This window comes from Peromyscus leucopus, chromosome 4 (assembly GCF_004664715.2).
Source record: "Peromyscus leucopus breed LL Stock chromosome 4, UCI_PerLeu_2.1, whole genome shotgun sequence".
NCBI classification, from domain to species: domain Eukaryota; kingdom Metazoa; phylum Chordata; class Mammalia; order Rodentia; family Cricetidae; genus Peromyscus; species Peromyscus leucopus.
Window position 1 is genome coordinate 67456943 of NC_051066.1, and position 25840 is coordinate 67482782.

Here is a 25840-nt window from a genome sequence, read left to right on the forward strand (position 1 = left end):
ACGCAGGTACCAGTCCCGAGTTTCCCTGCTTACAATACACAGTTTGAACTGTCGTTTCTTTACACTATCAAGACCAGTTACTGCCAATGTTTTCAATTTTGTTAAGCTGGAAGGTGGTGTTGCATGCCTTCATTCAGGAGGCAGAGGTAGGCGGATCTCTGTGAGTTCGAGGCCAGCCCCATCTACAGAGTGAGTTCCAGGACAGGCTCCAAAGCTACACAGAAAAACCCTGTCTCAAAAGACCAAACCAGAGCCAGGTGGTGGTGGCGGCGGCGGCGGCGGTGGCGGCGGCGGCGCACATCTTTAATCCCAGCACTAGGGAGGCAGAGCCAGGCGGATCTAAGTGAGTTCGAGGCCAACCTGGTCTACAGATCGAGATCCAGGAAAGGCACCAAAACTACACAGAGAAACCCTGTCTCAAAAAAACGAAAAAAAAAAAAGTTTAATTATTTTATTTTTACAAATACATGTGGTTTGCCTCCATGTGTATCTGGATACCACATATGTGCAGGGCCCACAGAAATCAGAAGAAGGCATCAGATCCCCTGGACCTGGTGTTACAGATGGTTATGAACCACCGTATGGGTGCTAGAAATAGAACCTCTGGAAAGGCAGGTGATGCTCTTAACTGCTGAGCCACCTGTCCAGTCCCATTGCCCATGTTTTAAATCCACCATGACCAATACATTTTGATTTCCAAAATGACTACCTACATTAAAGATGGAGAGTCCCAGTGAGATGAATTTTAAGACGATATAGTTGTTGCAGGAGAACTAGGCCAAAGCCACAGGGTTTGGGGTTGCTACTTGGCTTAAATCAAGGCCATTCAATCCCAGAGCATTGTCATCTCTCACTTGTGCTGAAACTTCTGCAACTACTTCTCAAGTTTTGACCCTTTCTTGGTAATATGCTTACAGAACATGTGAGTTTATCTGAACTATTTCCACCCATTACTATGATTAATTTCAGATATTCACAAAAATGTTTGTTGTTCTTATTCACATATATTAGATTAAATTTATCCAGTGCCACTGTTTCTAAAATGACTTAATTAGGTAAAATATAACTATGTGAATATCTCAATCATAACAGGCACAGCAGCACACACCTTTAATTAATCCCAGCACTCAGGAGACAAAGGCAGGCAAATCTCTGAGTTCCAGATCAGCCTGGTTAAAAGAGTGAGTTCCAGATAAGCTAAGGCTACACAGAGAAACCCTATCTCGAAAAAACCAGAAAACAACAAAAACCCGTATATAGAGAACAAAGCTACTCTGGGGCACAGTGGCAATGAAGCTCCCATCACTGCCATCTTGCTATCACTGAACATGCTTCAACCTTTCCCCGTGACTTGCTACTTGGAGCTTTTTTTCTGAGAAGTACTCTCATTTAATTAAGACCTTTCTTTGATACTTAGACAAATAACAAGTAATAAAAATCAATGTACCAGTTGTTAAGTAGAAAATTTCAATTTTGCAACCTTCTCACATTTCACTAACAGAAATTCATGGCAAGTAACATTTTGAGATGCCCTGGGTACAGAGGACATGCACAGACTTGTAGCCTACTAAATGCTTTAAAATGGATATTTGAAAATCAATTCTACCATTGCAATAATGGTTATATAGAAGTACCAAGATCTAAGTGCTAGCCAGGAGATTCTAGAACAGGATTTAAGTGCACAAGGCAATAATAAACTAAAGAGAAAAAGGTCATATGACTGGAAAGACTGGCAGGTTCTTTTACTTACCTTAATACTAAAATTTCTTTCTGTTGGTTCAGTGCTATGGATCAAAAGCAGGACCTTGCAGACAAGGCAAGCATTCTAGCACTGAGCTCTCCCCCAGCCCTTTGAAATGTTAATTTTAACTGAAAAAAGAAATTAGAAGAGTTTACTTAAATAGGTAGATAAATTTTTAAAAACTCTAAATCGTGTATGATAGCAGATACTGTAATCCCAGCACTAAGAAGGCCAATGCCAGAGGCTTGTGAGTTCAAAGCCAGACTGAGTTACAAATCCAGACCTGTCTCAAAAAAATCAGAAAGCCCAGCTGGGGATACAGCTCAGTTGGTAGAGTGCTTGTCTATCATGCATGAGGCCTTGAATTCATCTCCTAGAAACAAAAGTGGAACAGAAATTCCAGAAATTATTGATAAGTTTTGTTTGGGGGCTTTAGTATTGTTTGTTCTGTTTTTTGTTATTGTTTTGTTTTTTTCTGGTTTATGTTTTAGTACTGGACACTGAACTCAGGGCCTATCTCTGAACTCTACCACCAGCCATCAATTTATAAATATTAAATTATCAACAAAATATCTTGAACAACTTGGCTAAGAGTAAAGTTTTCAATGTTTATTTCTCTTCCCTGAAACACCCTTAAAATGACAGAGGAGGCACTGTAGAACACAACAGTGCTCCCAGAACTCAGGAAGTAGAGGCTGGACATCTAGATTAATGTTAGTCTGGGCTACATGGGAAGATCCTGCCTAGTAAATACACAGATAAAAAGAGAAAGAGCAATAAGAAAGAGAGGGTCTGAGGATGTGGCTCCGTCTGTCAGTAGTGTGCTTGTCACACAAGCAAGAAAACCTTGTGATACCAGTGCTGGGGAGGTTAAGGCAGGAGAAAGCCAAGAGATCACAGACAGCCTAGCCAATCTGCAAACTCCAGGTTCAGTGAGACACTGTCTTAAACATAAGGTGGAGAGTGAGAGGAAGACACCAGATGTTGGCCTCTGGCTTCCAGGGCATAATATGGCTAAAAAAGTATGTATGAGTTTTTATGTTAATATTTTTAGTTTTCTTAGGTCTGTGCCTAGAAGTAAAACTCCAGGATCATAAAGTTATTCAACATCTAGTAAAACTCCAGGATCATAAAGTTATTCAACATCTAACTTTTTATGGACTACAAAATCATTTCCTAAGGCGGCTTTGCCACTTCACATTTTGAGTGGTGAGGTTAAACCTGAAGATCAAGACATGACCTGGGGGCAGAGATAGCCTAGATGCTAAGAGCAGTTTTTGTTCTTGCAGAGGACCTGGGGTTGAGTCCCAACATCCACAAGGTGGTTCAGAATGCTCTTCAGTTTCAAGGGATCTGGTGCTGTCTTCTGGCCTCCATGGACACTGCACGGTGTCCATATACACATGAAGTCAGAACAGTCATACACATAAAAATATCAAAAACAGAACAAAATAAAAACAAAGGAACAAAGACATTGTATATGATCTCTTTTTTTTCTAATCTCCCCTTTCAGTTCCTCTGTTCCTCCATTTTTTTAATTCACTACATACAATTCAGCTATTATACCTCTGCCATATTAATTTATAAAACTGAATATTTTTCTTTCAGAACACTATCACATAATTATTTATATGATTTTAAATTTTCTTTTTTTTAACTTTTTTTTTTAAAAAAAACTTTTTAATGTGCATTGGTGTTTTGCCATGGGTGTTAGGTTCCTTGGAACAGGAGTTAAAGACAGTTGTGAGCTGCCATGTGGGTGCTGGGAATTGAACCCTGGTCCTCTGGAAGAGCAGAAAATGCTCTTAATTGCTGAGCCACCTCTCCAGACCAAATTTATATATATATCTGCCCCCCCCAACAGGTTTCTCTGTGTAGCCTTGAACTCACAGAGATCTGCCTGCCTCTGCCTCTTGAGTGCTGGGATTAAAGGCATGCACCACCACCATCCAGCAATTTTCAATATATTTTTAAAGATTTATCTTAGTTTTTTAAAAAATTATTTATTGGGCTTGGCTGTGGTGGTGCATGCCTTTAATCCCAACATTTGGGAGGCACAGGCAGGCTGATCTCTGAATTTGAGGCCAGTCTGGTCTACAACCAGGACAGGCTCCAAACTACAAAGAAACCCTGTCTCAACAAACCAAAAAAAAAAAAAAAAAAAATTAAAGAAAGATTTATTTATTTATTTATTTATTAAGTACATGGTGTTCTGCCTGCACACCAGAAGAGGGCACCAGATCTCATTATAGATGGTTGTGAGCTGCCATGTGATTGCTGGGAATTGAATTCAGGACACACAACCAGCCCTACCCCACCCCCACCCCCGTGTGTGTGTGCGCGCACGCACGCAAGCACGCAAGCAAGCAGGCACACAAGAGCCAGCCTGTGCTCTTAACCTGAACTATCTCCCCAGCCCTAATTTATTTTCTTTTTTATATGCACTGGTGTTTTGCCTGTAGGTACATCTGTGAGAAGTGTGTCAAATCTGGAGTTACAGACACTGTTGAGTTGTACGTGGGTTCTGGGATTTGAACCTAGGTCCTCTGAAGAGAAGTCAGTGCCCTTAACAGCTGAGCCATCTCTCCAGTCCCAATATTTATCTTACTTTTAATTATATGTATATATCTGTGTGGGGGTATGTACATGCGAGTACTGGTCCCTAAGGAGGCCAGGCATCAGAGATCCCCCTAGCTGAGTTAGAGCTAAAGTGGCTGTGAGCCACCTGACAAGAGTGATAGAAGCAGAATGTGCTCTTAAATACTGAGCCATCTCTCCAAGCCCACATGTTTCAATTAAAAAGAGGGTGTGCAGTGTCAGCCTTGCAATCCCCGAATTGTGGGATATGGGGGAATACAGGAACAGGAGAACCAGTGAGCTTGAGCCCCACGTTCAGTGAGTCTGTCCCAAGGGAAGAAGGCCATGTCCTATTCTGGCTTTTGCACATAGGCTCTAGCACAAGCATATTCCCGATACAACCCCCCCCCCATGTATCATTTTGGACCAGGCATGGTTATTCACACCTGTAATCCTAATAAGATACTACTGTAAAAACAAAAACAAATCTGGTGTGGTAAACTGCTCTGTGATCACAGCATGTGGGAGGTAAAGCCAGGAGGAAAGTTATCTTTGGCTAAACATAATAAATTTAAGACTAGCCTGGGCTACAGTGAGATCCTGTCTCATCTCGCCACCCCACAACCACCACCAAAAAAAAAAACCAACTCCTTGTTAGAGCACATGCCTAGAATATGGCAAGGCCTTGAGTTCTATCCCCATAGCACAAAAACAAAATCCAAGAGTGTTTGCCTAGCAAACATGTTAAAGTTATTTTTATTATGTTCACCCTCACTACCACACAAAGAGGAAAAACTTACCATCTTACTCATTTTTAACATTTCAATAGTATTAAATACACCTACAATATATTACCAGCACTATCATCCACTCCCAAATCTGTTTTCATCTTATAAATCTGACACAGTGTAGACATTAAGTCATAACTTTCCATTCCAAAACTGTTCCAGCTCCTGGCAATTACCAAGGGCCAGACTCTGGGTATTCTAAATATCACAGTATCATATAGTATTTTAAAGTAGAATGATACAGCATTTATCCGCTATGACTGGCTTATTTCACTTAACATAATGTCCTAAAGGTTTGTTGCTCTTGTTTCTTTCTTTTTTTTTCTTCTTCTCTTCTCTCTCTCTCTCTCTCTCTTCTCTTCTCTCTCTCTCTCTTTCTTTTTTGCCATGGCAAGTATCATGACCAAAAGCCATTGGGTGTGGGCACGGCGGCAAACAACTTCAGACCCCAGCAGGCAGACAGATCTTCATGAGTCAGAAGCCAGACTGGTCTACAGAGTTTCAGGATAGCCAGATCTACAGGTAAAAACACTGTCTCAAAAAAATGAATAAATAAATAAATAAAAAGCCATGGATGGGAGATAGTTTATGTTATACTTCCAGTCCAACACTGAAGGAAGTCAGAGCAGGAACTTAAAGCTGGAACCTGAATTCCTGAAGTTCTGATTGCTTGCCACCCCATGCATTAATTGCCTCTGACCAGGGAGCTCACTGGCAAAAGTACAGCAGGAAGCATGGAAGATGCTGCTTGCTAGCTAACTCATACACAAGCTCATTCTTAGGTAGCTTTCTTATTCAGCCCAGAAACACCTGACAAGAGATAGTGCAGTCCACAGACCTATGCCATTTAGTAAGCAAAACCATCTCGTACAGACCAACCTGACAGATAAAGACAATCACAATCACTCAACCGAGACTCCCTTCCAGGTGACTCTAGGTCACAGCAAGCTGACAACTAATGCTAACTAGGTCTGCATATTTCAGAATTTCCTTCTTTTGAAGATTACATACGGGCTGGAGAGATGGCTCAGAGGTTAGGAGCACTGGCTGCTTTTCCAGAGGTCCTGAGTTCAATTCCCAGCAACCATATGGTAGCTCACAACCATCTATAATAGAATTGGATGCCCTCTTCTGGCATGCAGAGCACTATACACAAAATATAAATAAATAAAATTTTTAAAAAAGATTACATAATACAGCATAATATGAAAAATTTTCATATCCATTTAAACACTGATATGCATGCTTGAGTTGCTTCTGTGTTTTAACTCTATTAAACAATGCTACTATGAACACAGGTATCAATTCTCCTAAGCACATACTGAGGAGTGAAGTGGCTAGACCATATAATTCTAAATGACAGGGCTTCTCTTGTGTAGCTCTGGCTGTTCTGGAACGCGATCTGTAGACCCAGCTGGCCTCGAACTCAGAGATCCACCTCATGTGCTACCACTGCCTGGTTCTAAATTCCATTAAGGACTATATGACTGTACATTCCCACTAATTCTTCAAAGGAGTCCTCACCAATTCTTTTCATTATCTTTTTTTTTCTTGTTTGTTGTTATTTAGCACTTTTGTTTTGATTTATTCCCAAGGTAGCCAGACTGAGTGAAAACAGTTGAGGATGACCTTCAACTCCAGATCTTTTTGTTTGTTTTTTGAGACAGGGTTTCTCTGTGTTGTTTTCATGCCTGTCCTGGATCTTGCTCTATAGACCAGGCTGGCCTTGAACTCACAGAGATCTACCTGCCTCTGCCTCCCAGTGCTAGTATTCAAGGCGTGTGCCACCACTGCCTGGCTCAACTCCAGAGACCTTATCAAGACCTTATTTTACCAAGGGATGGGGCTACAGGCTGACAGGCGCCAACCAGATTAGTTCTTTGTTTTCTTTGATATTTATTTCTATTTTAAGTTTTGCCTATGCACTGTGTACATGCAGAGCCAATGAGGGGGGTTACAGTGAGCTGCCTTGTGGAATGAAATCTGGGTTGCTTGAGCAGTCAGTGCTTTTAACCACTGAACCATCTCCAGGCACCATACATTTTTCTCTAGCCAGATTTCCTTTTTGAGGAATTGTCTCATTATATTGTTCAAGCCAGTCTAAAACTCAGTTATCATTCTTCCAAGTGCTGGATTACTGGTGTTTTGCTGTGTTGGGTTTTTTTTAAGGTTTTTTTTTTAAGCTGTATTTATCTTTATTTTTATTTTTTTGAATGCCGTTTATTGGAGGGAGGAGGTCTTGAATACAGGCTTACAGCACAATGAGAGAACCCCGGAGGGCAGAAGTTTGCTACAGATGTTTTCCAATCTTGCATCTAAACTGTTAATGCCCATTATGCAGGATTCACAGACAAGGAACTTCCCTTAAGATTTCAAGAGGGTGGAACCCGGCAGGGACTTAGCATAGATCAAGGTCAAGGTCAGCAAGCATGGCAACGGCTACTAAAGGATCTGTCCCTGAGCTTGAAAAATCTTAGCAATTTTGAGTGAAATGTCTTGTTTTTCAAATAAAGCTGTTTACACTAACAAGGCACCTTAGGATGGGCCTAGGAAACCTCAGGTTAGGGTTGCTCACCAGAGAGTCCAAGTACTTATCACTGCAAAGTTCAGCCCCACCCTTGTAAAAGAGATGTTGGTCAGAGAGGAAGTTCCATAACAAGCTTAAAAACATTTTCAATGGCATTTATTTGTTCTTCTCTTCCGGGTGAAATACCTGTGAGGCATATGTGTGTAAGTCAGAGGATAACTTGTGGGAGTCACTATGTGGGTCCCCAGGATCACCCTTGGCAGCAAGTACCAGCCATCCTTAAAAACTCTTAAATCAGGGCCAGGCGGTGATGGCGTACGCCTTTAGTCCCAGCACTCAGGAGGCAGAGGCAGGCGGATCTCTGTGAGTTCGAGGCCAGCCTGGGCTACCAAGTGAGTTCCAGGAAAAGGCGCAAAGCTACACAGAGAAACCCTGTCTCGAAAAATCAAAAAAAAAAAAAAAAAAAAAAAAACTCTTAAATCAGATTTGATGGCTTTCCAATTTATTTAGTACCAATTGAAATGCTACTATAATAAGGTCAAAATGGCTCTGAGTAATAACATTTGCAGTACAGCAAAGTGTGCAGACCTTAGATTAGAATTCAACACCCAGAACTCACAAAAAAAAAAAAAAAAAAAAAAAAAAAAAAAAAAAAAAAAAAAAAAAAAAAAAAACAGAACTCACAAAGGTAGGACAGGACTGACTCCACCTACTCACTATGACATGAATACACCCAACAATTAATTGTTTAAAAAAGAAAGACAAGGAGGCAACAATGGAAATAAGTGAAAACATGTGATATTATAATCAGAACTTCGGGCTGAGAAATGGCTCAATGGGTTAAAATTTGTACTATGCAAGTATGAGGACCTGACTTCACATTCCTAGTACTCATGTAAAAGCCAGGCAATCCAGAAAGCTTCTCTGACCCATCACTGGGGGTGTAGACACAGGTAGAATGTTGCGAAGCTTGCTGGCCAGCCAGTCTAGCCAGAGCAGCAAGCTCCAGGTTTGATGAGAGACTTTGTCTCAAAATATAATATGGTAGCCTGGCAGTGGTGGTGGTGCTCTCCTTTAATCCCAGCACTCGGGAGGCAGAACCAGGCGGATCTCTGTGAGTTCAAGGCCAGTCTGGTCTACAGAGTAAGATCCAGGACAGGCACCAAAACTACAGAGAAACCCTGTCTCAAAAAAACATTATTTATATATATAAATATCTTTATAAAATATGGTAATAGAAGACACCTGATTTTAACTTCAGGTGTACATGCCTTCATGCACATGTGTACGCCTTCACGCAAGTTTATATACAAGTGCAGGCTCATGTGTGCGCACACACACTCTTCTCTCTCTCCTCTCTCCCTCTCTCTCCTCCCTCCCTCCCTCTCTCTCTCTCTCTCTCTCTCTCTCTCACACACACACACACACACACACACACTCAGAATTTCTGCTGGAAAAATCAGATATAATCTCTAGAAATAAAACAGCCATTATGTTTATACACTAAGCAACACACCGATCAAATACATGGAGCAAAACTCCCTCTCGGGATAGTGAGGTGGCTCAGCGGGTAAGGGTGTTTGCAACCAGGCCTGATGACATGAGTGAGACCCCTGTCACCCTCATGGTGGAGAGAACCTTCCCACAAGTTGTTCTCCGGCCTTCACACATAAACACAAACTCGTGCACAAATACACTAGTAAGAGATAGATTAAAGGTAAACATAATAATAAATCCTTAAGGTTATTTAAAACAGAGTATCTAATTCTTTTTTTTTTTTTGAGACAGGTTCTCACTATGGAATTCACTCTGAAGACCAAGCTGGTCTTGAACTCAAAGATCCGCCAGCCTCTGCCTCCCAAGTGCTGGGATTAAAGGTGTGTGACACTACCCTGGCCTTATAAATATCTGTTCTTAATATCATCTTAAATTACCTTTAAATGACGGGCAATACTAATGGGGGAAGGAGCTGAAAGTCCTTAAAATTAGAAAGACTGTAAAATGGTTTAACTCTGCATTTTATTCAAATATATGTGAACCAAAGTGGAAGCAACATTTAAATTGTAATTTTGTTACGACTTCTATTAATTCTTGACTTAGACATTTACTTTTACTAACAATACATGACCATTGCATTGTTTTTCAAAGTAGTAGTGATTCACACTCATCCCTTCTCTTGTGACGAAAGACATAAAGGACACCATTAGAAGAAATTGCTTGTGCAGCCTACACTAGCCTTCAGAAGACTTCCCTAATAAGTTGGTCCACATGAACTCTACAATTAAACAGAGTTATTTAAAATGAATTTGAAATAATTTAATGACTTACAAGCCTTTAAAAGATTTAAACTCAGACTTTAGTGGTTGGGTATGGTGGTTCACACCTATAATCCCAGTATTCAGGAGGCAGAGTAAGAGGTTCAGGAGTTCAAGGTCATCCCCAGCTAGAAGGCCAGCCTAGGCAGTATAAAAACCCTGTCTCAAATCCAACAACAGCAGAAAGATAAAAATAAAAAGTACTATTTGGCTGAGCGTGATGTTGCAGGCCAACAATGGGGAGGCAGAGGCAAGAGGACTGGTCTTGCAGTTCAATGCTATCCTGGTCTACAATAGTGAGTGCCAAGTCAGCCAGATACAATACATAATGAGACGCTGTCTCAAAATGCACAGGCCCTTACAGAGCTATTATCAGTTAGGAATACAGCTCTCTAGACTAACCTAGCAGTAGACTGAGCAAATTGCTAGGTTAAATCTGTATGTGTGTCTGTGTATAAATACATACATGTAATATATATACACACACACACACACACACATAATTAATCAAGAGGATTCCAAGAGCCAGACATGGTGGCATATGCTCCATGATCTCAGAATTTATGACTCTGGGGATGGAGGAGCAGTAATTCAAGGCCAACCAAGGCTACATAGCTGGACCCTGTTTCAACTCTCCCAACCTAGGCCTGGTGACAGCCTGGGTCGGTATTCCCAGCTACTGAGGAGGCCGAGGCAGGAGAATAACAAACCCAGGAGCGAGCGACGTAATACTGTTCACTGGGGAGCGAGAAAAGGGGTCAAAACGAAATGTTAAGGTTGAATTGAGCAGATTGACTGGGACCTAAGTGACTGACTGGGGAATTGAAAACTGACATGTGTTAGTGATGAGCCCACCAAGGTACTTAGCCACTTACCCAGAGATTTATTTAATGAGAATGGGTCTCAGGTTTCCACCGGTCGTTCCACTGCCAGTAAGAAGACTGTCGTGAACTTTGGGTCCCTTTTTCACTAGTCAACAGTCACCCTCACCTACACGCGGAGTACATATTTGGCACTGAAATTTTTTTTTGATTGAATGAAAACCTACCTTACTCATCTTGGTAACCCCCGAGAACCCTACAAATGATCCCCAACAGACCTTCTTGACTTAACCCCAAGAACTAAGAAAGTAGCAAGGAAGTTTCGGGGGCTTTCGGCAACGGTTGGGACCTCTCAAGAACCAACAAGGTCTACACCAACCCAACTCCCCGTGGAAAACTCAATAAGGGGGCTAGGGAGCTGAACCTCGACTGGTCAGCTTGGGCGTCCACAAGGAGGTAGCCAAGAGGACGCAGATCAGTGACCTCCCACTCGGGGGCGCTGAAAGGCCCGGGGGTAATTACCCCCCGAAGTGAGTACCTGGGAAGCTACGGCACAGAGAGTGGCTCCGGGCTCTCATTCCGGAGGCCGGGGCCTGGAGCCGGCCAACCGCGCCTCCCGGCTGAGGGTTCCGCGCTCCGGGGCGGTACTGACAGCACCGGTCGCAGAGAGATACCTCACGCTTCACGAGGCTCCTGGCTCCAGGAACGGAGCAAATGGTCGGACCGACGTCGACTGGTGAATTTCCTCAGAGCTTCTCCTTCACGCGTCAAGCGATCTCTCCCGCCCTAAGCCAGCCACCAGTCGCTCCCCGGCGCCGCCATCCTTCGTGTTTGTTTTCATCCGCTTCGGTGCAGGCGGTGGGGAGAGACAGCGCTCCGTGGGAAATGCAGCTGTGAAACTTCAGTTGCACTTTCGCTACACCACAGCCGCCCTATTGACTCCTCCGGTCGCTCAGGGTCACCATGAAAGTTGGTTTCCCTCCGCAAATAAATCTTCTGCTCAATTTTAAAGCCCGTTGAGAGAAGAGGAAAGGGTACGGGAGGAGATTTTGGGAGCGCGAGACCATGTGGGCTTCGTGCGGAATGTTCGGCCGCGAAGCGCAGGCTGCGGCGGCCGCGGGGCGGAGGACGCGGCGTGGGGCGGGCGCTGACGCGGAGGGGGCGGCGCCGCTGTTGCGCACCGTGGCGGCCTGTGCGCCGCGGCGGGTGCCGGAGGAGGGCCTTGCCGGGCTGGGAGGGCGGAGTGTGCTGGCGGGAACCCGGCTGCTGGGGCGGCGAGGCTGTGACTCGCCGGCTGCTGTGTCCGAGCGGGCCGACTTTGGTATTTGGCCTTTTTGAGACAAGGTCTCGCTGTGTAACGCAGGCGAGCCTAGAAGGTACTGTAGCTCTCCGGAACTCGCGGCCACGCTACCGCCCCAGCTTCCAGATGCTAACATTGCAGTTCGCGCTGGGCCAGGCTTAGGAGTTTGTTTTGTTGGCTTTTTTTTTTTTTTTTTTTTTTCCCTCTTTTCACTGGCTGTTGTAGTCCAGGCTTGCCTCGAACTCATCCTCTTGCCTTCACCTCCCACGTACTGGAATTACAACGAGCCATCATGCCTGGGTTGGGTATCTTTTTATTTGCACAACTTTTAAAGGAATAAACTTTAAAAAAAATGTTATGTTTATGTATTGGAGGAGGGGCGTGCTATGGCAAGGATGTAGAGGTCAAAGGACAAGTTACATCAGACAGTTCTTTCCTTCCACCGTGTGAGTCTCAGGAATCCAGTTCATTTCACCAGACTCGCAGCCAACCCCTGTGCTCTCTCTGTCCTCAGTAATATTTTGAAGGCGGGTTGTAAAAGTGGCCCCGGCATTCCAAACCTGTTTCTCTCAAGGTCTTCCTCCTTCCCCTCTGGCTAGTCTTCCTTTCTAGCCTTCGGCCTTGGGATTGGACCTCGAGATAAAGAGAAAGCCTATTATAGCAGATGCTGTAGGTCCCCGGGCAAGGTTATGGACTTTTTTTCTTCTTTCTTCCTAGCTTCCTAGTTAGACCGGTTTGAGCACTCCCACATCTTATAAGGTGGAGCCACAGGGCTTTGGAAAACAAACCTCCATGACTAATCCTCGCAGTGTTTATAATTTGTAAGCTGCTTCATGGCTGCCAGAGACCTCTTTTACCTTGTGAATAGTTGCACCATCTCCTCCATTCATCTTTTGCTGTTCTCAGTTGGAATGCCAGGCATTAAATGAGCCACTGACATTAAACTCCCATTGTCTGCAAATCAGACCAAATTTGCCATGTATCGGTGAGTTAGTGGAGAAAAATTCAGAATTAAAAAATGAATTGCTGCAAAGATATTACAGGTTTTGGTTTATGGTTTTGTAGGTTTCTAGTTCTTTTTTGTTTTTTGTTCTGTAGTTTTTCAAGACTGGGTTTCTCTGTGTAGCCTTGGCTGTCCTGGAACTCACTCTGTAGACCAGGCTGGCCTCAAACTCAGAGATCCGCCTGCCTCTGCCTCCCAAGTGCTGGGGTTAAAGGCGTGTGACACCACCACCCAGCTCTAATTGTTTTTTTCTTTTAATTACTTTACAGAAAGAAGATTATAAATGTCAGAGCCATTTAACCGATGGTTTAGCTGTTGAATTCTAACACTTCCTCCTTGTGCCAAGCTCTTCATTGGGAAAATTTCAGAAAAAGCAGATAGAAGTGTATATCCACATTGGCTATGGCTATACCAATAACAGTGCTTGACTGTGATCTCTTGCTGTATGGCAGAGGTCACCGGACCTTGGACCGTTTTAAACTGGATGATGTGACTGATGAATATTTGATGTCCATGTATGGATTTCCCCGACAATTCATTTACTACTTAGTGGAACTCTTGGGGGCAAGTCTTTCTCGACCTACTCAGCGATCTAGGGCTATTAGCCCAGAGACACAGATCCTGGCGGCGTTGGGCTTTTATACCTCAGGTTCCTTCCAGACTCGGATGGGAGATGCAATTGGAATTAGTCAAGCCTCTATGAGCCGATGTGTTGCCAATGTCACTGAAGCCCTTGTGGAGAGGGCCTCACAGTTTATTCACTTTCCAGCTGACGAAGCTGCAGTACAGTCTCTAAAGGATGAATTCTATGGGTTGGCAGGGATGCCGGGGGTGATAGGGTCCTTGACTGTATCCACGTGGCAATCAAGGCACCAAATGCTGAAGACCTCTCTTACGTGAACCGCAAGGGCCTGCACTCTTTGAACTGCCTGCTGGTGTGTGACATCAGAGGGGCACTAATGACTGTGGAGACAAGCTGGCCGGGTAGCCTCCAGGACTGTGCCGTGCTACAGCAGTCGTCTCTAAGCAGTCAGTTTGAAACCGGGATGTACAAAGATAGCTGGCTGCTGGGTAAGTTTGCACGTGTAAGTCTGGAGTTTATACCCACAGGAAAGTGATGCTGTAGAGTGGGTGGAACCTAAGATCCTATGGCCTTCCTCTGTCCTCTCACGTGCTCTGTGAAACCTCAGGTGAGGACTCTCTGAGCCTTCATTGTTTCCTCTCATTATTACTACTTCTTAGAGAAGACTTTTTGAGACAAGGACTCCTTATGTAACCCTGGCTAGCCAGGAAGTTGCTGTGTAGACAGGCTGGCTTTGAACTCAGACACTCACTTTCCTTTGCCTGCTATGTGCTGGGATTAAGGTTTTTTTGTTTTGTTTTTTTGTTTTGTTTTTGTTTTTTCTTTTCTTTTCTTTTTCTTTTTTTTTTTTTTTTTCTCGAGACAGAGTTTCTCTGTGTAGCTTTGCTCCTTTCCTGGAACTTGATTTGGAGACCAAGGCTGGCTTGGAACTCAGAGATCTGCCTGCCTCTGCCTCCCGAGTGCTGGGATAAAAGGCATGCACCACCACCACCACCACACCACCACCACCACCACCACCACCTGGCCCTCATAGTTATTTTTATTACTATTCCTGTACTAGGGATCAAACCCAAGGCTTGGGAATGCCAGGCAAGGATTCTCCACTGAACCTTCAACCTTTGCACCTTGATTAAAAAAAAAAAATCAATATTAAAGGGGTGGAGAGGTGTGCTCAGTGGTTAAGAGCACTTGTTCTTTTTGTTTGTTTGAGACAGGGTTTCTCTGTGTAGCTTTGGAGCCTGTCCTGGAACTCAAGAGCACTTGTTCTTGAAGAGGACCTGGATTTGATTCCCAGAGCCCACATGGAGGCTCACAACTACCCCTAATTCCAGTTCCAAGGGATCCAATGCCTTCTATCTTTCCATCCTCCACAGCACAAGGCATGCACATGGTATACAGATATAGTATGTATATGCAGCCATAACACTTGAACACATAAAATAAATGTTAAAATTTTTTTTTTTATTTTTTGAGACAGGGTTTCTTTGTGTAGCTTTGCACCTTTCCTGGAACTCACTTGGTAGCCCAGGTTGGCCTCGAACTCACAGAGATCGGCCTGGCTCTGCCTCCCGAGTGCATGTTAAAAATTTTTAAACAAAAACAATATTTAAGCTGGGAGTTGTTGTATATGCTTGTTATCCCAGGACTGGAGAGACTGAGGCAGAAGGCTCTTGAGTTCTAGGCACAGCCTGGGCTATATAAAGTCTTCTAGACCAACCTGGGTGTATAGGGAGACCCTGTCTCAGAAATAAATAAGGGACTAGGGAAGTTGCTCAGATGGTAGAGGAGGAAGCCTTGGGTTCTGTTCTCAGCACTGCATAACTGTGTTTCCCACTACTCAGGAGGAGGAGAGGCAGGAGGATCAGAAGTTCATAGTGATCCTCGGCTACATAAGGAGTTTGAGACCAGCTTGTGATATTTGATCCCCTGTCTCAAAAACTAAACAAGAGGGCTAGAGAGATGGCTCAGAGATTAGAGCACTTCCTGCTCTTCCGGAGGGTCAGAATTCATTTCTCAACACCCACATTGGGTGGGCAGCTCACAATTGTCTGTAACTCCAGCTCTGGGGATTTCATTCTTCTGGTCCCAGAAAATACTTGAACCCGCATAGGTACACACTTAAATGCTCAGAACTTGTTAATTAGAGGACAGCCAGTAGGGGCAGTAATCACTAGCATCTCTAAAATGGTGACTAGAAAACCAGTGCAATAATGCCTATTGTGAGGACTGGGTAATACATTTCCAAGTTTACTCTGTAGTAGCAGCAAAGTACAAATGTGAAATACTGCTGCTGTTGGTGACTGTTGCCGTGGTATCTACATGAAAATGATAGTAGAGCTCACAGGCATGTTTGTGTGGCTGACATACCGTGTCATTTGGAGCCCTCTTGCCTATGTCCTCCAGTGCCACTGTATCCAGCTAACATTTTAAAAAGTGTTTTTTCCAAGACACAGAATTTCTCTGTGTAACCCTGGCTGTCCTGCAACTCGATTCTTAGACCAGGCTAGCCTCTAACTCACAGAGATCTTCTGCCTCTGCTTCCCAAGTGCTGGGATCAGAGGCGTGTACCACCACTACCCAGCTAATTTTTTTTAATCACATTTATTTATTTAGTATGGGACAGGGGCATGACTGCCATGGCAATGTGTAGAGGTCAGAGGACAATTTGCCGGAACCAGTTCTCTCCTTCCACCATGTGGGTTCCAGGGATTGAGCTCAAGTCTTCAGGCTTGGTGGCAAGTGCCTTTACAGGATAAATCATCTTGTCACCCCCCTTTTTTTTGGGGGGGGCATGGTCTCATGTAGCCACAACAGCTCAGGCTGGCTGAGGTAGAATTTTTATTATAAGAACATGCTTCTTGGGGCTGGAGAGATGGCTCAGTGGTTAAGAGCACTGCTGCCCTTCCAGAGGACCTGGGTTCAGTTCCCAGCACCCACATGTGGCTCACAACTGTCTCCTGTAACTCTTGTTGGAGGGGATCTGAGGATCTGACACCCTCTTATAGACATACATGAGGGCAAAACACCAGTGTTCGTAAAATAAAAAATAAATTAATTAAAAAACAAAAAAAATTGCTTCTTGCCAGGCAGTGGTGGCTCACACCTTTTAGTCCTAGCACTAGGGAGGCAGAGGCAGGTGGATCTCTGTGAGTTCCAGGACAGCCAGGGCTACACAGAGAAACCCTGTCTCAAAACCAAAACAAAATAACAACAGCAAAAGAAATTGCTTCTCCATTCTGCTCATGTCTGCTGAGTCTTATTTAAAAGGCTGACTCAGTGATCTGAGTGGGACAAGAATTCATTCATCATCAAGCGGTGTAAACCAAAGTGACTGTTAAGCTGTGAAGAATATTGTTAGTAACAAGGAAACCATTGAGCCTGGAAGCTTTATTCATTTGAGCTTTACTCTTTTTATTTATTTTATTTTTATTTTATCAGTGTGGGTGTTTTGTATGTCTGTGCACCTTGTGTGTGTGCCTGGTGCCTGCAGAGACCAGAAGACAGTGTTGGATAGTCTGGAACTGGAGTTACAGATGGTTGTGAGCAGCCATGCTGGGGACTGAACTCAGGTCATCTAGAAGAGCAGCCAGTGCTCTTTGCTAAGCTGTCTCTTTAGCCCCTTAAGCTTTACCCTTAGATAAGCAATAGGACAACATCTTATGTTTTGTTTGTTTGTTTGGGTTTTTCCAGACAGGGTTTCTCCCTGTAACCCTGGCTGTCCAGGATCTCACTCTGTAGGCCAGGCTGGCCTTGAACTCACAGAGATCCGCCTGCCTCTGCCTCCTGAGTGCTGGGATTAAAGGCGTGTGCCACCATGCCCAGCACAATGTGTTGTGTTTAAGGTGGAATTAGAGGTGAGCATGGTGGCTCCTGCCTGTAGTGTCAACTAGTGCAGAGATTGAGGCAGAAGGGATCAGTTGAGCCCAGGAGTTCTAACCTGGACAGAGAGGAAAGAGCCGGGCATAGCAGCGCACACCTGTAATAAAGCTCCCAAGTGGGAGATTAAGCAGGAAGATGAAGAGTTCAAGACCAGTTTCTGCTACTTATTAAGGTCATGGCCAACCTGGGTACAGAGAATGACCTATAAGAACCATGCTTTCAGCTTTGTTTTTATTTATTATTTATTTTTATATATTTATTTGTAAAGATTTATTTATTTATTATGTATACAACATTCTGCCTCCAAGTATGCTTGCATGCCAGAAGAGGGCACCAGATCTCATTACAGATGGTTGTGAGCTACTATGTGCTTGCTGGGAATTCAACTCAGGACCTCTGGAAGAACAGCTAGTGCTCTTAACCTCTGAGCCATCCCTCCAGCTCCAGCTTTCAGTTTTGAATGAGTGAGTTCATTAAGTATATGGCAAACAAAAGTAAAAGAATAAATGGCAAGTGATAGATAGACTCTCTCTCTCTCTCTCTCTCTCTCTCTCTCTCTCTCTCTCTGTGTGTGTGTGTGTGTGTGTGTGTGTGTGTGTGTGTGTGTGTGTGTGATATCATCAAATCAGGGGCTTACGGACATCCAGTAGAAAGTGACTGAATGTCCGTATGTCAGCTGACTTCCTGATTACATTTCTCTCTGTGGATGAGCTTTCCATGCTGAACTTCCCTCCAGCTTGGCTTTCTTACTGTTGGCACTTTTTTTTTAATATGGATTTTTTTTTGTTTTGTTTTGTTTTTTTTTTGTTTTTCGAGACAGGGTTTCTCTGTGTAGCTTTGCGCCTTTCCTGGATCTCGCTCTGTAGACCAGGCTAGCCTCGAACTCACAGAGATCAGCCTGGCTCTGCCTCCCAAGTGCTGGGATTAAAGGCGTGTGCCACCACTGCCCAGCGGATTTTTTTTTTTATTAAGTCAAAAATATAAAATTTAGATACTAGTCTTAACTTGTCTATATCCACACTTTTTTTTTTCAGAAAAGGAAAGTAATCTGAAGCATTTTTTAAATCTTCTGTTTATACCTTTGTAACTGGTATTTATATCTTCAATCACTTTCTTTTTTATGCAGAATGCCGTTTATTGAAGGAGGGAAGAGGTCTTAAATACAGGCTTACAGCACAATGGGAGAACCCCGGAGGGCAGAAGTCCACTACAGATGTTTTACAATCTTGCATCTAAGCTGTTAGTGCCCATTATTCAGGATACACAGACAAGGAATTTCCCTTAAGCATTCAGGAGGGTGGAACCTGGCAGGGGATTAGCATAGGGAGGATGTCAAGGTCAAGGTCAGCAAGCAAGGCAACAGTTACCCAAAACTAAGGCCATACCGGCCATACCACCCTGAACCCGCCCAATCTCGTCTGTTGGCACCTTTTTATCCTGGACTAAATAATAGTAAAATCTGTTGACATGGTTCACCTTCTAGCTGTTCCAAGAACAAGATGTTTTTACTTATGAACTGTTTTGCTGTGCTTTTCTCTCCTCGAAGGCAGCCCATCCCCAGACAGGGAGCTTTAAAAAACAGTGAGACAGGGCCTGGGGAGATGGCTCAGAGATTAAAAACATTGGCTGTTCTTCCAGAGGTCATGAGTTCAGTTCCCAGCAACCACATGGTGACTCCTAACCATCAATTGTGAGATCTGGTGCCCTCTTCTGGAATTCAGGCATACATGCAGGCAGAACACTGTATACATAATAAATAAATACATCTTAAAACAAACAAACAAACAAAAAACAATTTGACAAATGTGCTTGAGCCCAAACTTGGGGGAGGAACCCTCCATTCTAGAGCGAGTTTTTCTGTGAGCTCAAACAGCATATGATAATTTGCCAGTATAATGTACATTACACTAGGTTACATGAGATCCTGTAACCTAAAAAAAGAAAAGAAAGAAAGAGAAAGAAAAGAAAGAAAGAAAGAAAAGAAAGAAAGAAGGAAGGAAGGAAGGAAGGAAGGAAGGAAGGAAGGAAGGAAGGAAGGAAGGAAGGAAAAGAACCGTGTATGAAGGATGTAAGATGCTGAGGCAGGGTTGTGAGTTTCAAGACAGCATTAACCTCGTGGTGAGAACTTATGGAGGAGATTATCAGGTGCTGGAATACATCCCTATTAGTGGAAAATCACTAATCATATCTGTACAGTATGTGCTCAAAGTGAGATGCTTAACATGAGCAGATGCTCAGGAACTACCTGTCTCTAATGTTTAAATTTTCCATTTAAAGAGAAGCCTCCCCAGTTCCAGTGGGGAGACTGCTGGCACACTGATGAGCGCCCAGCTTCTGATTTTTCTCAGTTACACATATCGTTTTTCCATGCAACACCTACTGGTACTTTTTATTTTTCTCTTGACAGGATTTCAATATGTCTTCCAGTCTGCCCTCAAACTGGCCTTGAACTCATAATCCACCATCCTCAGCCTCCTTGAATGCTAGTATTACATGAAAACTCAAGGCCAGCCAGGGAAACAGGAGACCCTGCTTTAACAAAAGTTAAATAATATCAATGTTTTTTTTTTGTTTTTTTTTTTTTTTTGTTTTTTGTTTTTTGTTTTTTTTTTTTTTTTTTTTACAAAAGAGGAAATTGAGAGGAGGCACAGAATATTTAAGCTCTTTTTTTTTTTTTTTTTTTTTTTGGTGGTGTTGTTTGAGACAGGCATCTCACTGTTTCCCAGACTGGCTGCAGGAGCCAGATCCTCTTGGCTTATCCTGGGGTAGCTGGGATTACAGGTGCATACCGTCACACTCCACTTTAAGTTCCTTTTAAACCATCCCTTCCTGCTCTCATTCTTGGCTGTCCCTATAAGTGTATTACCTAAACTCCGTCTCTAAACACACCCCTTCTCTAAACAGGTCAGCTGAGTTCTTACTTCTTCAGCTCTTAGGCTAGTGCTGTTAAGCAGCTTTGGGTAAGATCTCCCAGAATGTCTTATGGGTGACTGAATGATCACATAAGCATTTATAATCTGTTCCCCATCTGATCCTAATCCCCTCATGAGTATCTGTATTCCAGTGATGCTTGAGTTATAATCAGTTAATGAGTATGGAGCTTGTTTTATTTATTTTTTTATTGTTATTTTGTGTGTATGATGTCTAAGTGTTGAGTGCATACATTCCTGTGAAGGTCAGAAAACTTTGTGGAATTGGTTCTCTCTTTCTACCTTTATATGAGTTCCAGGGGTTGAATTCAGGTTGTCAGGCTCATGTGGCAAGTGCTTTACCCACTGAGCCATCCTGTCCAGCTCTTGGCTTTTTTTGGAGTGGCGGGAGGAAAGAAAAGGTATTACTCTGAACCCAAAAGTGCTGCTCACCTATTACTGTCCCTACTACATAGTAGATGTTCAGTATGTCACAGGTGTGATTGTTAAGTCTGTCACAAGTGTTTCTCTCATTATTGTTTGTAATATCCTTTTAAAACATTTTTATATATGTGGAGATCAGAGGACAGTTTGCAGGAGGTAGTTCTCTCCTTTCACGCATGGGTTCCAGGGATCAAACCTGGGTCCTCAGGCTTTTTAGTTCTATCCAGCACCTCTAGGGTCCAGCATCATTTCTTCCCCCATCTCTCTTTTCTGTCCCGGCTGGCCTCAAACTTGTCTCATAAGTGCTAGGTTGTATGTGTATACCATCATAGCCTGCTCTACATCCATTTTAAAAAATGTAGAGTTTAGAAAGAGTGAATTTAGTTCAAAGAAGAAAGGAGTTGGTATGTCTGTAATAACACATTTGAGAGGTGGAGACAAGTATCAGAAGTTCAGGGGCCTGATCTGCATGAGACCCTAGATTCAAAACAAAAGTGATAGGGAGGAAGCCAGATGAGGTAGCTCATGCCTGTAGTCCCAGCACTTAGAAGGCCGAGGCAGGAGGATTATGTGAATTTAAGGTCGGTTTGAGCTACATAGGAGTTTTAGGTCTACAGAACGAGACTGTCTCAAACAAGGAAACCAACTAAATATAAACTTTACATTTTTGTGAGACATCTCAGTTATTTTCAGCTAATCCAGTCTTAGAAACATAAGCTTCTAAATGAAAGAAGTCTTTTATTATTTTTAGAACAGTGGCCATCTCTGTCTTAACGGTCTGACTATTTATTGAACTTAATGGTGGATCAGGAGTACAGTGCTTACTTTGGTACTCAGGGCCCAGTGTCTGATTGGGACTTATAAAAAGTTGCACCCAGCTGGGCATAGTAGCTTATGCCTTAAATCCTAGCACTCAGGTGGCTCTGTGAGTTTGAGGCCAGCCAGGTCTACAGAGTGAGTTCCAGTACAGACAGGGCTGTGTAATGAGACCCAGTCTGGAAAAGAAAAAAAAAAAGAAGTCATAGCTCTGCGTGAACTGCTTTGTTTGTCTGAGGGTGAGTCAGGACAATTAAACATTAGAGAAACCTTGTGCTGCTGGACTAGGACTTTGCTCCCCATTTCTGTTTGCTTTTCTTAGGACTTCCCAGGATCCTGTAATAAGGAAGTCACTTAAGGGAAATGCCTTCAGTATTATTTGAATCTACTTCTGATTGCTTCTCATTGTTACTATTTGCATCATCAGATTCGTGTTCCTCCAGCACCTTTGTCACAAAAGTGTGATTATGTGATTGCAGTATCCAAGGATGCAGCCCCTGAGTTCTGACGGCTGTTGCAGACACAGGGCTTACTCTTCTCAGCACTGGGAGGATAAATCATTGTGAAATGCTATGAAATCCCTACCTAGGTCATGCTTTCAGACATAAAAGTTAATAGTAAAATTAGAAATTTTCTTCGTGAGTGTTTTTAGATCTCCTGTTAGAATTTATTTTTCTCTTGAACTCTTTAGCGATTGTGTAAATATGGTATCCTGTTTGAATTTTTGGGGGGGATAGTGGTGGTTGGTTTGTTTGAGACAGGGTCTCACCATATAGACCAGGTTGGCATCAGACTCACAGAAATCTGCCTGACTCTGCCTCTTGAGTGCTGGAATTAAAGATATATGCCACCACATTTGACCCTTTATCATTAGGTTACCATGAGGTTATCCTCAGCTGCCTAGCAAGGTCTAGGCCAGCCTGGACTATGTGAAACTATCTCAAGAAAAAGAAAATTAAATACATAAAAAAAAAAAGACAAGGAATTCTGAGGGCTATCGCTCTAGCACAGAGGCAGAACCCTTCTCCAACGTGTGCAAGGCCCTGAGTTCTCCCCCAGCGTGGCTAAAAAATATAACACCAAGAAAGAAAGAGCCAAGGGTCTGAGTCCTGTGTTTCTACTTCCTTCAGATGCTTTCAGATTCTATCTCCTTAGCTATCAGCTTTTTCCCCTATTGGTTTTGGTCAAGGAGACTGCCAGCCAATACTGCCTTATGCTTCTAACAGTGATAAACTTGATTGTTTTTGAGATGGACTTTCACTGTATAGACCAGGCTGGCCTCACTGGTCATCCTCCTGCCTCAGACTCCCAAGTGCGGCATTACTGGTTTGTGCCACCTGTACTGGGCTTGGTTTGTAGCCTTGACATTCATCTCCTGCTGTCACCACCACCATGGGGAAAAGGGAGGAAGGGTCGAAGAACTGTGGGCAGAGAACAAGCTCCAAGGAAGGGGGAAGGAGCCAGTCAGTAGCAGTGCATGCCTTCTGTTTAAGTTACTTGTTTTTAGTTGAGGAGTATGAAGTTTGCCTGCATATATGTACGGAGAGTATGTGTGTGTCCCTGGGATACTCGGAGGCCAAAGCACTGTTATTGATTTCCCAGGAACTGGAGTTACAGATCGTTGTAAGCCACAGGTAGGTGCTGGGAATTAAATCCAGGTCCTCTGCAAGAACAGCACTTATGCTGGGCGGTGGTGGCGCGCACCTTTGATCCCAGCACTCGGGAGGCAGAGGCAGGCGGATCTCTGTGAGTTCGAGGCCAGCCTGGTCTACAGAGCGAGATCCAGGACAGGCACCAAAGACAGACAGAGAAACCTTGTCTCACCCACCCACCCACCCACCCCCAAAAAAGAGCAGCACATAGTCTTAACCTCAGCCATCTCTTTAGCCCCTCTCCTATACTTTCTTATGACAGCATTTTTCTGTTGGTTATTATGGTATGGCATGCTTTGGCTCCAAAGGCTGTTGTATTTTCCTCTCCTTCCTTGCTGTATTTCCAAATTTAACTTTTTGTTCTGAGAGACAAGGTCTCATATGTAGTTCAGACTGGCCTGGAACTTGAGGTAGTCCTCCTGTCTCAACATCTTGAGCACTGAGATTACCACATCCTGTCTGAATTTCACCTCTTGTTTGTAATCCATTCACAGTCACATTCTCTTTGGCCTTTCATTCAGGTGACAGCGCCTTCTTTCTCCGAACCTGGCTCCTGACTCCACTTCATATTCCTGAAACTCCAGCAGAGTATCGCTATAATAGGGCCCATTCTGCAACTCACAGCGTGATCGAGAAGACTTTGCGAACGCTGTGCTGGAGGTTCCGGTGCCTGGACGGATCGAAAGGAGCACTGCAGTACTCCCCAGAGAAATCCAGCCACATCATCTTGGCTTGTTGTGTCCTTCACAACATTTCCCTGGAACACGGGATGGACGTTTGGTCCTCTCCAGTCACTGGACCCATTGAACAGCCACCTGAGGGCGAGCATGAGCAAATGGAGTCCCTGGACTTAGAGGCTGACCGAATCCGGCAGGAGCTGATGCTCACTCATTTTAGTTAGTGTGGAAGGTAGAGGAAAGAGGGAGACTTCCCCCCTTAACAGCTCATCACCAAGTTCTGTCATCAGTGTGACTGAATGTGCACACTTGTCGTAAATTAACTCTGAATGTTGTAGAAGGACGGGGGTGGGGGTGGGGGTGCATTCCAGCCCTTGCAAATGTGTCCAAACCAAGACAATGTTTTCCTAATGTGCAGTGAACTCCAGGCTGTGCACCACTCTTGACAAAGTTCACTGGTGGCAACAGTAAAATCATAGTAAAGGAGGAAACAGCACATAACCAGAGCATTTTATTGTTTCAATTATCTGGAAATCTCAAATGAAAACAGTGTTTTTCCTGATTGCTTTCTCTCTCTCTCTCCCTTCCTTCCCTCCCTCTTTCCATCTTTCCTTCCTTCCTTCCTTGCTTTTTTTGTTTGAGACGGTTTTTCCATATAGCACAGGATGTCCTTGCTATGTAGCCCAGGTTGGACTGGCCCTTGTAACAGTCTTCTTCCTTCAGCCTCCCAGGTGCTGGGATCACAGGTTTAAGTCCTCATGCCTAGTACCCTGGTTCTTTGTTTCTCTCCTTTGCTGTCTACATAGGCAAATAGAAAGAATGAATTTAGTTGAGGAATGATCTTCTAATATAAGTGAGCACTTGCCTAGCATGTGTGTGTGAAGTATTGATCCCTAGAACTGAAAGAAAGAAAAGAAAGAGAAAGGAACTGCTAGTCTGCATTTGCAGGGTTGATTTGAAGACGACATTAAGGACAGTGGGAAGCCACCATCTAAGCGTGCCCTCACTGACTGGACTATGATTTGGATCTAGTTCCTAGAGGGAGCATCTGAACTCCAGTCTCCCAGTTCATCCTTGAGTTAGAGGCTAAGTGGTGGTAAGGACAGAGTCAGCTTAAAGAAGGTAATTCAGATACAGATACAATACCACGTTTAGAGCTGGAGAGATGGCTCAGAGGCTAAGAGCACTGGTTGGTCTTCCAGATGTCCTGAGTTCAATTCCCAGCAACCACATGGTGGCTCACAACCATCTGTAATGAGATCTGGTGCCCTCTTCTGGCCTGCAGGCATACATGCAGGCAGAACATTGTATACGTAATAAATAAATAAATCTTAAAAAAAAAATACCACGTTTATACTTACAGAGGAGCTAAAGACCCTTGCAGTGCAGTGAACAAGAGATTCCCACACATTTACAAAACTCATATCTAACTAGACTACATTTCTTTTTTATAGCACTTAACGAGAAATAGCACCACTTGCTGGGCAGTGGTGGCACATGTCTTTAATCCCAGCACTTGGGAGGCAGAGGCAGGTGGATCTCTGTGAGTTTGAAGCCAGCCTGGTCTACAGAGCAAGTTCCAGGACAGGCCCCAAAACTACACAAAGAAACCCTTGAAAACAACAACAACAAAATAGCACTTATTTAGTGTGTGTGTGTGTGTGTGTGTGTGTGTGTGTGTGTGTGTGTGTGTGTGTGTGTTATATGGTGCATGTGTGAAGGTCAGAGGACAACTTGTGGGGGTCACTTCTTTCCTTCTACTGTGCGAGTCCTAGAGATTAAACTCATATCAGGCTTGGCAGCAAGCA

The 25840-nt window shown here is 43.6% G+C and overlaps 2 protein-coding genes across 22 annotated transcripts in view; one reads left to right on the plus strand and one right to left on the minus strand.

Annotated features, from left to right (window-relative positions):
* Atg13 (autophagy related 13) overlaps positions 1-11850 on the minus strand; it is a 42751-nt gene extending 30901 nt beyond the window's left edge. For 3 of the 21 annotated variants that reach the window (XM_037205003.1, XM_037204996.1, XM_028878925.2), the window contains exons 1-2: positions 11308-11846; positions 10824-10938 (exon numbers count right to left, since the gene is read on the minus strand). The gene's annotated coding sequence lies outside the window, so the exon portion shown is untranslated. Of the gene's footprint in view, positions 1-1750; positions 1870-10823; positions 10939-11307 lie in introns of all 21 variants that reach the window. The other 18 variants (XM_037205002.1, XM_037204999.1, XM_037205001.1 and 15 more) reach the window with 14 other exon arrangements.
* A 130-nt stretch (positions 11851-11980) lies between these two features.
* Harbi1 (harbinger transposase derived 1) lies at positions 11981-24594 on the plus strand. Its single transcript, XM_028878937.2, is given in 4 exon segments — positions 11981-12145; positions 13342-13910; positions 13913-14143; positions 23877-24594. Coding segments are annotated over 3 exon segments (1047 nt in total). The 5' UTR covers positions 11981-12145; positions 13342-13474; the 3' UTR covers positions 24257-24594.
* Positions 24595-25840: the final 1246 nt, after the last annotated feature.